Source organism: Amphimedon queenslandica, unplaced genomic scaffold (assembly GCF_000090795.2).
Source record: "Amphimedon queenslandica unplaced genomic scaffold, v1.1 AMPQUscaffold_12895, whole genome shotgun sequence".
In the NCBI taxonomy this organism is placed as follows: Eukaryota; Metazoa; Porifera; class Demospongiae; order Haplosclerida; family Niphatidae; genus Amphimedon; species Amphimedon queenslandica.
In genome coordinates, this window is record NW_003546869.1 from 33362 (window position 1) to 46145 (window position 12784).

Sequence of the window (12784 nt, forward strand, 5' to 3'; positions counted from 1 at the left end):
CACACTTGATAAAACAGTAACATGTAAAATCAATACCTTCTTTTAGCTGGAAACCTCCACTAAAGTACATCTACTGATTGCTGTAAATTGATTCCAAGCAAAGCTTGGTAAGAAAATAACTTGCTTCTTCCAGAGCTGCAGATCTATCTGAGCATGCGCGACCACACCCAAATTTTGGAGCACATGCTTCTTTAATTAACAAAATGGCGGCATGCAGCTAAGATGGCTCGATCCAGCTGTCACAGTATCACTTTTTCCTTACTTGAAGAATGATCTGATGGGACATGGACCTGCGCATAGAGTGTTGGAGTAGATTGGTGTAAGAATTATTCTTATAGCACCAACTGATACTGAGATACACACCGACAACTGGATTGACAGGACTTATGACTTGATGATGAAGATGAAAAAGGTGGCTGAACAAAACGGCCAATTTTTGACTTTTTGCTTTGACAAGGTCTAGAGCCACGCTAGTTGTACCATTGGAGTCCTCTGGTCAAGATAAGGTCCTCTATAAAGTCTGGTAAGCATAGGAGCTCGTTTTCCCGGTATAGCAAGGCTGCAAAATTTGTGGCAGCCATTTTGTTTGGGGGTGAATCCTACTAAGTAACGCTACCGCGTTACTAATTTCTTTCTTGCAAAGTTTGTGAAGCCAAAAACTTTTTAGTCACATAAAATAAGTTGGGAGTTGTAGTATAATGAATTTTTCTTTCTTTAAGTTCTTTAAGTCATTAAAGTACGATTTCCAATGTCATTGATTGTTGACAAGTAATAGGATAGAAATCTATTGTTTGGCTTCCCTTTTGTAATATGTAGGTGACTATACTTATAGCCAAACTATAATTGTAACTATACTAAGTATATTTACCTTTTCACCCTTAGAAGAAAGACTTTAATTGACATAACCTTTTTCTTTATGTGTGAAAGTAGAATGCCGAATTTGTGTCAATGGGTACAAAGATATAGTTATTGCAAGAAAGAGTGTCCGGGCACAGTATATTTCTTTTTTCGTTATTGATTGAAGGCTCTCATTCATAGTGACATTTAATCCTGCATTATTAATAAAGCAGTATAGGCTTCATCCAGATGGTAAAGATCACTAAGGGCTTGGAGTCTTTTTATGTTCCATAAGATTAGCTTCAACAGTAGTGACAAGTAAGCTACAATCGAGGCTGTGTAAAGTGTTACATTAATTGATTTGGGAGTGGTTACCACTATTGAGCCAGAGCCATACCTTGAAGTGAGATGGAGGATACCTCTGCGTAAGAGCTCTATATTCTGGTCAAAACTATACTCAGTCTACACGAAGGCACTACACTTCTCTGAACACTGGAAGTGTAGGAAATCATATGGTTTCCCTCATGCTGTAATGGATACCATACTATTTTACTTATTTCTCTTACATACATACTTGAACAGTGCTGTAACTAGCACCATTAAGAGTAGAGAAGTTGCTTGTTACAAAGAAACAAGTTTGGTTTTCATGTGCGAAGTTTAAGCAAAGATATGCCACCGTGAAAATTATTTGTTTAATAAGAATTGTGTGACTTCGATTTTTGTGTAAATCATTCACAGACTACCTGGAACCTCTAAAGTCTTTCCATAGACCTAGGAAGGTGTAGTCTACATGTCCTGCTAGTTTCAATCTCAATGGAGCAGATATAGCTGTAGAAAAAGTGCCGTAAACTTGGCCACAATTAGGCGACCCAAAATCCTTGATATACAAGAGCTGTTCTCCTTATTTTACCATATACAGATAGAACCAATCTCCTCCTTGCTATTATCCAGAATGAGCTTCATCTGTGCTTCTGTTTAGGAGATACACATCTACTAGCACAGCCACCATCTTCACTTTTTAGCCACAAAGCAACTTTGATTTTTGTGCAAATCATTCACAGGGGTGCTGGGCTTTTGCCAAAGGGTCTGGTACTGTACTTTGCTCAATACATTGTGAGACTCCTCAGTTGCTGGGTCTTCTTTTATTCAGGTAAAATTCCCCTCAAACTTGCTATGTTTTTCAGAAATTGCCTCATTATCAGCTTATCAGAGCTTATCAGCTACACGTGGTTCAAATTTTGAATGATTTTAATTATATTCATAAGCCATTGGCAATGAATATCTTTTCATCAGTGACGTATCAGGAAGTGAAGCCATAGGAGGACCCTTTCACAATTGTGTAGCGCCTTTGTGTAGACTGACTATAGGCGCAGAACTTACACATTGGTTTTCCAGCCAACTAAAAATTATCTCTAAGGCAAGGAACAACTCATAAGGTAGCTAATGCCTTACTATTGTACTGCCATGTTTTTGTACTATAACATGGCAAGTAATGATGTCTGGAGCTGTGTAGAATGAGGTATGCAGCTAGTACCAATAGCTCAAAATAATCAGGGTAAGAGAGTGTGTGTTTGGGAACATTGTTATGTTTAAAGTTTAAGCTTATTGAGTAAACTATTAGTGATTGGCACCACCCATTTTGTGGCACTTGTTTTATCTATGTAAACTATACTTTGCCATCTCATGAAACTGCAAAGTATGATGGCAATAGTTGCCCTTTCTTTTGCATGATATAGTCTACCCAGGCCCATATCTCTTACCTTCATAAATGCTCTCTGTTTTATTTCTGTCTTTTTGTGTGTTTTTCTTGTTCATGTCTTATTCTTATTTGAAAGCTAGTAAAGATAAACTAAATGACTGTAATGTTAATTTGTACAACCTCAACTCAATGTCTGAGGTTTTCCTAAAAGTGTGTGCAATCTATTATTATTTTTTATAACAAAAAAGAGAAATTGTTATTTGCAAGTATTATAATTTATTTGCTATACACATGTACATGTATGTAATATTTGTTGTGATTAATTGTGTAGTCAACATTGTTTGTAGTGTATACTTGTGAAACAATGCACGTTTTATACAGTCACTTGTTCTGTTGATTAACTGCTGACAGACATACATGTACATGCTATTCTGTGGTTAGAGGTACCCCATTTAATAATTTGTACTTTTAACAAAGAATGCTGTACCTAAATTTGTAAGTACATGTATGTGTACCATAGGGTACAGGGCTGTAAATTTCACAAATTGGCCTAAAGATCTATTTTGCAGATTTAATTATCGTGAATTTAAACCGTCTCTTATCATCTTGTAACGTAATAATTTGATTTTTGCCGAATTAGTTTTTGTGAATCTTCAAACAGTCTCGAAATCTGCCACATTTACATCCCTGAAAAAAAGGTGCCCTGCGCCAGTGGTATATTAACTTTCTTTTGTTGCATATTTCATACTATGTTTGGTTTACATTATATTTTCTACTTGTAGCATGAAAATTTTTCTGTAAATGCTTTATAATTTTTAGTCTAATTTTAGATTTTTTTACTGTTATTGCATAAATTTTGTTTTTTTAAAGTATGGAATTAATTTTTGTGCAGGTCCACTACATTTGTGAACATCAATTAAATATTAAAAAAAAAATTAAATCATGAATGTTAATTTCAAAGATTATGAATTTGAGGCCATGATAAACCATGCAGCTATACTGTACATGTATATACTAATGATTGTTTTACACCTGTAGGTGAGAGACTGTATATATCTTAATATATCACCAATTGATGGCACCTCATTGAAATGCCTCCTCCACTCAAGGGGTATCAATAATCGTTATATTGGGAAGATTGCAATGGTAGCCAAGTCAAGGGAAGATCTGGACCACTTACATGTGAGTCAACTAATTCCTGACATGCAATGGTACTTGTCCTAGCAGTTTTGTGGGTTTAGCAGTTTTGCCAAAATATAATTTTGGCAATTTTTTGGCGATTCATTAGTTCCTTGTACATGTAGTAGTAGCTAATTTGGTACAGTACGTCCTAGATTATCCGAACACCTTTGTGCACCTCTATTGGGAGAGATGTTCAGATAGCTGAATAGAGGATATACATGCTAAGTGTATTCATTGCAAAATAAATGTATTCATTGCATGCCGTAATAACTTTCAAGAAAGAAATTAGTTTGTTGGACGTCAACTTTGCATTGGCAGCAATGGAGAAAAGATAGGAAAAGGCTTGGTACCAGGAAACCGCTCTTTATTTCTTGATAGCAATCTTTCAGGTGACTACTAGACCCATTAAAGCCTCAGTATGCTTTCTAAGCTTCCGAAAAAGGCCTCAAGAAGGTAGCAAGGCAAGAAAATGAGTTTTCCCCCATTGAACTCTTAATAAACTTGATGTCCAACATGGCGGCCAATTTACTGTGTGGGTTGGATATACGGTACTTACAAGTTATGGATATACCTAGCACGCATATCCTCTATAGTCTGGATAAGTGAAATACAGCACAGAATACAGTAGCCCGACCTATCCTATACTTTTCTGAAACTGAAATGAGTATGACTTTCCATTCTTTAACTCCCAGAGCATCTCAGGCTTCTTTTTAATGGTACCGTATACTGGGATATTTTCACGCCGCTAAATTTTCACGAATTTTGCATTTGTAAGATTTCATGAAATAATATTTTTGCAAACAGCCTATAAACTCCACCACGTGGCACACGAAATTTACAATTTCGTGATTTTAATTTTTGCGATGAAGCAAAAAACGTGAAATTCGCAAAAATTTGGCTACTTGAAAATTTCCCAGTATACGGTACTTCTCTTGTTAAGCTCCGTAAGCTCCTTGCTGCAGCAGCCATTTTAACCGGTTATTAATAAATTAACTTGTCTGAGCATGGGCATTAGAGGCAGCCATGCGTTTGGATAAACAAGGGTTTGGATAAAAGAGGTACGGATAATCGAGGACGTACTGTATCAGCAATTTCTCCACACAGATTTGCCATCATTTTACATTAATGACACTAGAGTTGTATGTTTGCTTATGCATGTACATGTATATTATCTCGTAGAGGATCTGTGTTACTGAGATGATACTAAGAAGAGATTCAGGAAGCTTTTATTAACGACTCCATTGAACCGTGTGTCAGCCTATGTGACTTATTTCCTCAACTGTTTACTAGTAAGATATGCAGTGATAATAGTACACTAACAATACATTTGTACATAATGTACATGTAACTTTAATTTTGTCATTATTTGACTTTGCTCTTTTTTATTTTTTAGACTGATACTGAAGAGATTGTTTCTGATGAAGTAAGTACTGTACAGTACTTTTGTCTCCTACTCTCCAGTTCTATCATTGGTCCTCTCTCTCTCTCTCTCCCTCTCAGGTTGCTGCTACAAAAAAGAAGTCCAAGAAGAAGAAGGGAGGAGGAAGTGGTGGTGGTGGTGCTAGTGGTCCAGTCACTAAAACTACATCTGCTGGAAAAGGTATTGTGCTATATCTTTTAAAGCATGTGTGACATACAGAGCATAATGTGCATTCACTCTACATGTACATGAACATGTAATGACTGTATTGTTACTATTAATGTATGGAGCCATTGCAGTGCATTTATCATGATCAAAGGCCATATGCAGTATATGTTTACTTTACCTTTTACTTTGTACAATAGCTGCAATTGATAATACGCAAATTGTACATGTACAGTACGTTGATGATATATTTTGTTTAGACTTGTCTTAAGGAAAGTTATGGAAACTGTTAGTGGAAGATGTACTTCAGCATTTCCTGTACACATTGGAATAGTAAGCTAATAATAACGGAATAAACAATATTTAATGATGTACATGTACTTAAATGTCTATCTCTTTCTCTAGTAATTCTGTAACTCACATGTGTACTACTTGTGGTGTTAGCAAAGTCTCTCTTCTCAGGGAATTCTGTAACAAAACAGGTTAGATGGCATCATACCTCATTAATATTCATTGACTGCACCCCTTATCAGGAGTACAGATTACATTGAAGGATTACAAATTTTCCTTGACTGCTCCATTCAATGAAGGTGATCTTGCCTGTATTGTACCTGTTGTTAAGCACACTGATTTTAAAGTGAGACAAAACTTCATTTATTACTGCTTTGTACTGTCACTTTTGCTACACAATATATACCGTAGTTTAGGGAATTTATGTGGTAGAAACTTTTGTGTTTTTAAATGATGCTGTTATTTAATTTTACCAAATACGACTGTGTCATGTATTATTGAATGTGGCATATAATTATGTAGGTGATCTAATTTTTTTTGGAATTTAATCCAGTGAAATTAAAATCACAGTGAAAAATTTTGAGATTGACGGTATATTGTCTTTTACATGTATGTGTACTTCAATCTTCAACAATTTTATTGTATTTCTAATTTTCTTTTTATCTTAACTTGTCTTTCCCTCAATCCCCCCAGCCTCTTGAAGCCTCTGGTTTGTATGAGTTGGCTCAGGTTCAGTTGCAGTCTGGTAATATTGAAGTTGCTCTTGACTATCTATCTGAAGCTGTGCAATTGTTTGCTCAAGTCTTTGGGCCACTACATGTCAACATAGCAAACTTTTATAAGTGAGTGGTGTCATTTAAGTACTTATATATTCCATTGTATTATTATATATAGAGTTATTGCACAAATTCATCATGCTCTAGGAGACAGTAAACTAGTTAGTGGTGCATGTAACTACATGTATGTGCATGCCATGTACATGTTAATGTATTGACTGGTTGTGTATGTAGTTTAGTTTAAATGACTGATACCGAGTTAAGATGTTATGCATGTTCTAAAGTCTATTCACTTTCACCTGATCCCTGGTTGTTATCAATTAATAATAGAAGCTGAATTTGATTTGGCTGTTCTAGCTGTGTAATTTTGGTCAAGGTATGTCATTGAGTTTATAGAGGGACATCCAAAAAAGGCTAAGGCCATGTCATTTTGATCCGTTCCTTATTTCTAATCAAGGGATGGACCTAGCAATTCTAATGGCACAAACAAAATTTCTAAATTCCTGGACTATCAAAAGTTATTACAAACAAGCGTAACAGTGTAAAGTATTACTATAATTGATTTCACCACCTTGCATGTACAGCTGGGTTCTTATTAAAACTTAAAGAGGTTCTCTACCTTCTAATCCTTCAAGAAAGGTCTTGAGACTGTACATATGTTCTTTTGCTTCAGAACTTATAACTTTGTCCTATGTGTATGCCACCATTTTGTTTGCTCTGACTACTTAAAGGAGCGTGGGAGGGTGTTTGCTAAGGCTTATGAATTTTCTTATTTCTCCAATACAACATGTATAGAAGAAATGTAAGTGTGGACATACAAATATACAAGCATCGCATGTGGGTGAAATCAAATATACATGTAGGAATGACCAGGGGACTACACCCCCAGGTCGTTAAAAATCACTAAGTCAAATGAAACTCAACAGACTTTAGTTTAAAACGCTTTAAAACTTTATTAATATTTTAATTTCTTTACAAGGTAGCAATTAATTATTTACTCAATTGAAATTTAATTTTAAATTGACTTGCTACATTTTATCTCTCTCTTTTTTCATCTTCAGGCAATATCATATCAGCACAAAACTGTCATTATGTATGAGAGACTGCTTGGAGTGGACCACTGCAGCTCTATATCAGCCTATGTTAGTTATTAATAACTGGCCACACACACAATATTTATTATAAATTTATCGCACTATTAGTTCCCCACAAAGCATGCTAAGTGAGCTAAAAGGCATGCTTTATGAGCTGACAAGCCTTTGAAATTCATAAAAAATCCAAATTTGATCAGAATGAGCTCAAACTTTGATACATCATTAGGACATGTATATGTATCAGAAACATGTCTCTTTGAGCAATTTTTGGCAAAATTTGGTCAAAAACCAAATTCTTTGGTATTGGCCCCTTTTTTAGCAAAATTTAAAAATTAATGAAAATCTGATTTTGATCAGAATGAGCTTCAACTTTCTGTACAACATATGGACATGTGATCAGAAAATTATAAACACAGAGAATTTTCTCCTAAGTTGTTTTTGGCAAATTCTGGCCAAATACCATGTACCATGTCTTTGATCCAATTTTAAAGCAAGTTTTAAAATTTATAAAAATCCAAATTTTGATTAGAGTCTGCTTAAAATTTTTACACAGTATTAGAACTTCTATATGTATCACAAAGTTTAATAAAAATTTTACCTTTGCAATGTTTGATTAAATTTTGGGAAAGTACATTGTGATATATTTTATCAACATTTGGAACAACTTTAAAAATTCACTGAGAGCATTATGTCAAAATCCTGTGGGAAACCATGATCATGATAATTTCAACGACTAAGCCCACCACTGATTTTTTTCTTTATATAGTTCCATTTGGCTTAGTATTGCTGTGGGGCTTAGAGGAATGTTGTGGCGTTGAGATTACTGTATAGAGTTAGGTATCTAATAATGTTAACACATGGTGAGGATCATCCTGAAATGTCTAATGTTGATGTAAGTATTGTTTTATCAAGTTCTCTTGTTTCATCATACACATGTACATGTATTGTTTAAAAGTATTGTAAATTTTGTGTCATAACTGTTATTATTTATTTTAATTTCTTTGAGTAGTTTTACATTGGTTTACTACTGAGTAATGCTGGTCATTATGAAGAAAGTCAGGCATATCTGGAAAGTGCTCTTAGATTACAAAACAAGTGAGCTAGTATATACAATTCAAGAGAATTAAGGCTGGCTATGTTTGTTCTTGTATCTGTTCATTAGGTTTCATGGAAGTCAATCAATTACTGTAGCCACAATGTTAGTAATGATAAGATACATGTACATGTACATCTTATCTTATCCTTTTCTCCTTGTTTTGCCTTCTCCTTCCCTTCCCCCTCTCTCTTTCCCTCTCTCTCTCCATCCCACTTTCTCTACCTCCCTCCCTCTCTTCTCTAGTCATCATCTTCTTGCCAACTCATTGACTCACATTGCAGCATTTGCTGAAGCTAAGCAAAATAAGAGAAAAGCATACAATATCTATAGGACTAAAGTATGCAGTAATGTTAATACCAGGCCATCTAGGTTACTTAACTGTTTTCTCTCACATTTAGTTTGGCCCAGATCATGCATGTACTGTTCAGTCTTATAAAAAACGTGAGGTATATCACTGAAAAGCAAGTCTCTTATGACCAGACTGTAAGTGCAGTTGGCTAACTATTGCCAATGGTTAATTAAAGTTTTTTACCAAAATTATCTTGTTCATTATGTTGTCTTCATAAATTATAAATAATAATTGTTTTGAGAAAGAAAAATTTAATAGCAATGCCAAGTGTAACTACTGGTAAACATCCAAATTCACACATGATGCGAATATCAGTAGCCTGAGCTAATTATTATAAACACTTGATCTTTGTATATAGTTATACATACTACTGTATCAGATATTACAGGTACCAATATTGCACACTCAGAAATTTATGTTAATGCCGTCACCATAGTATGAAATTAATGTGGTAGAAATTTAGGTTTCAAAATTTTGTGATCTAATTTATAAAATTATTGAATATGGCATGTAATTTCATGTGTGATATAAATTAAAGGACAAAGCTGACTATGGCATGGTACAGCTTTCAGCTGTGCAATGCTTTTGCAGATACAAGTCAGCTTGATTTTATTGTATAATTGTTTTCCCTCCACTCATGCCCTTAAGTGTACATGTCCTACATCTTTTACCTTGCATGTGTATGCTATGCACCCTAATGCTCAAAATAAATAAATGAATTGATCCAACAAGTCATACAAGGCTTGCCTAAGCTGTGACTTAATAATCACATGCATTCCATGGTGTCTACATGTACACATTTAATATGCGTTTAAGTGAAACTTTGTTGAATCCATCATTTTCTAATAATTATAATTTTGATGAAATTTATCTCATTTAGCCGGAAATAAATTTTGCTGTTCATTCACACTATGACACTCAGTTTATGTTAGTGGCATGCACTTGCACTGACACTATATACAATACTTCTCACTTTATTCAACACTATTATGACAATATGTACTGACAGAGGCTTGCATTTGCAACTTGCTTGAATAAATTGATCATTCTAGAGCCTTTTCTAATAGTAATCAATTTATTTGCTGTCGCTACTCATACTGGTAAATCCTATCAGTATTACCCTATCTTTAATATTCTTGTACATGTACATAGTTAACTTTGAAATAGCCTACATGTCAGTTGATTTTAACTAAATTTACATTTATTATTACCATACACATTATATGGTGACATATTTTGGTGGAAATGAGTTGTTCTGAGTCTACTCTGATTTGAACATGTACACTTATGCTCCTCCCTTATCTACTGTAGGTTGCCTAAATTTCCTTGCCAGTTTTTTGAATGTTACATCATCTAATCGTTTAGCAGTGCAGAGTCATCATTAACTGTGAGTTAGTAGTAACTAGTAATGATTAAAGTATGCATGTACATTTATAGATTCTGCTTGTACATGTACAAGATTGTTAGTTATTTTCAGTTTTAATAACAGTCCTGCTATTCTCACACCTAGCATTTAATACAGTTACTGTAACACACACATGCAGGTGATACCAGTCGTGGCACACAATATTCTTTAGAAAAATGTTGAAGCAGACAACACTTTGTGATGATTAATATTGAATTAGTACATTTAACATTAACATGGCCTACTCTAATAACTGCCTTTTATTTCTCGTTGTTGACTTGTACTTATGATTAATAATTTTTGCTTTTTTTTGTTTTTCTGTATTTTGTGAATGTGGTGGTATGTGTGTGATGTTTGAGAGTACCGTTGTATGTGTGTACTATAATACCATTGTGTGATTGTGTTGTATGTACCATTGTAATAAAGATGAGTGTTTGGTTACATGTACATGTACATATCTTCTCCTACAGTCCTAGACTTCATATAATCCTTATAGTTCATTAATCTGTTTTATTTCTCTCTTTCTTTTTTGTGTATTTTTGTTCTTTCTGAGTTATGTCCGTTTAATTTTTATCAGCTAAAATTTAACTCTCATTTGGTCTTATTTGATGCAAGTAATTATTATGAAATTGGAGCTTTATGTGTTATTCTTTTTCAAAAGCTAGTAATGATAAACCAAAGTAGAAGAATGTAAAACATTGAAGGGCTCAGCCCCTGAGCCACTCTATTGTTGTGCTTTATGACCCATCTTACTGCTAGCGAAGAATTTGGACTCAGTTTAGTCTAATCTTGCTGAGCATTTGCTGCAAATAAGCCCAGACTTGCTGATAGCCGCCATTTTAATTCATTGTGACCACACCCACTTTTAATGAAGATTAGGCTACTTAACTTTAGTATTAGTTGGACGACCCTATCCCCGTACAGACAACATCTTTCTCGTCTTAGTGGGCTTTGCTCAATTACGGTAAAAGTAATGTTAATTTTTAAAACCTCAAAGCAAAGTCTTAGGTCTTCCTAAAATCGTGTGCACTGTTACATCTATTATTAATATTTTTATCACAAAAAATTGTTTTCTTAATACTATGCAATTATTAATTCATGTTATATTTAATTTTTAATGTAAATTGCTGTGATAAATCAGATCCATATTGTGTAGTCATTCTCTGACTGAAAGTGTATACTTGTGAAACAATAAACGTTTTATGCAGTCACCACTTCTTTTGCATGAGTTAATTAATGTGTTCAGGCATACATGTACAAGTAGGGCCACTACTGTAGTTAGAGAGTACTCAACGTAAAAATTTGTACTCTTTAATATTTTGTGGCTTTGTTCTAATACATTCATGTAATTTTCATTTTTGAAAATTAGTTTACAATTTGCATAGTTTTAGTTCTTGAGCTTTCTGAGACCTTTTGTCAATGACTGCACCAAGATATAGTATATAAGTTTATTAGGTTAATTGTAAATTCACTACATTACATAATTAAAAAATGACATTTAGTAACTCTTGTAAGACAGTACAACATATTCTTTGATCAAATTAATATTAATAGTGCTTAAATTGGGTTTATCTTTGTTCTTTTAATTCACAGATTTGTCTCAACTATCTGGCAATACGAACTACAAATTTTGTTATTTTAATAGTAACATCCACATAGTCATAAATAATTGGCTACTGTCTTTACTGCTTTAGGTTTGCGTTTTGTTACTTTTTTAGCAGCAAAAATTACTTTTTGAGCATACTTTTTTAGCAGCAGTGAGTGGACAGGGCCGTCCGGGTCACCAATTTAGCGTATGAGTATATGTGTGTTGCAGCTAGTGATAGGGAAGCAGATATGCTGCTTGCCATAGAGCGCTCACATTTACCTCGAGTTGACTTGACACCCAAACACTGATCAATTATAAAACACAACATGCAATATATATTAAGAGATATCATGAATATGCATGAGATGTGATGTCATGAGTTCACTACACGTGTATCTATTGTTACTAGGAGAAGCAACTGATGGTGAGACTAGACCTGTAGGAAGAGGAATGGCTACACGTAATAGTGAGTTCTTTTATGCTAGCAGTAAGTGTATCTATTGTTACTAGGAGAAGCAACTGATGGTGATACTAGAGCTGTAAGAAGAGGAACAGCTACACGTAATAGTAAGTTCTTTTATTCTAGCAGTGAGTAAGTGTATGTCTCGAGCTGTGTAGAATGAGGTATGCAGCTAGTACCAATAGCTCAAAATAATATCAGGGCAAAAGAGAGTGTGTGTTTGAGAAAATTGTTACGTTTAAAGTTTAAGCTTACTGATTAAAAGTTCTATTAATGATTGGCACCACCCATTTTGTGGCACTTGTTTTATCTAGGTAAACTATACTTTGCCATCTCATGAAACTGCAGCAATAGTTGCCCTTTATTTTGCATGATATAGTCTACCCAGGGCGCTTATCTCTCACCTTCATGAATGCTCTCTG

At 34.4% G+C, this 12784-nt stretch overlaps 1 protein-coding gene and 1 long non-coding RNA gene across 5 annotated transcripts in view; both read left to right on the top strand.

The window, feature by feature from the left end:
- Nucleotides 1–6380, top strand: part of LOC109586340 (uncharacterized) — a 7985-nt gene extending 1605 nt beyond the window's left edge. The window contains exons 2-10 of one of the 2 annotated variants that reach the window (XR_002186957.1): nucleotides 3575–3718; nucleotides 4898–5007; nucleotides 5112–5141; nucleotides 5219–5318; nucleotides 5564–5636; nucleotides 5709–5785; nucleotides 5837–5940; nucleotides 6117–6203; nucleotides 6288–6380. This is a non-coding gene — a long non-coding RNA (uncharacterized LOC109586340). The remainder of the gene's footprint in view (nucleotides 1–3574; nucleotides 3719–4897; nucleotides 5008–5111; nucleotides 5142–5218; nucleotides 5319–5563; nucleotides 5637–5708; nucleotides 5786–5836; nucleotides 5941–6116; nucleotides 6204–6287) is intronic. The other variant, XR_002186958.1, reaches the window with a different exon arrangement.
- A 113-nt stretch (nucleotides 6381–6493) lies between these two features.
- Nucleotides 6494–12784, top strand: part of LOC105314472 (uncharacterized) — an 8009-nt gene continuing 1718 nt past the window's right edge. The window contains exons 1-8 of one of the 3 annotated variants that reach the window (XR_002186956.1): nucleotides 6494–6531; nucleotides 8231–8356; nucleotides 8474–8559; nucleotides 8627–8662; nucleotides 8804–8897; nucleotides 8959–9043; nucleotides 10221–10296; nucleotides 12413–12469. Coding sequence is in view for 1 of the 3 variants with exons in the window: in XM_020002520.1 (XP_019858079.1) it covers nucleotides 12353–12368; nucleotides 12413–12469 (73 nt within the window). In the remaining 2 variants the exon portion in view is untranslated. Of the gene's footprint in view, nucleotides 6532–8230; nucleotides 8357–8473; nucleotides 8560–8626; nucleotides 8663–8803; nucleotides 8898–8958; nucleotides 9044–10220; nucleotides 10297–12311; nucleotides 12369–12412; nucleotides 12470–12784 lie in introns of those variants that run through there. The other 2 variants (XM_020002520.1, XR_002186955.1) reach the window with 2 other exon arrangements.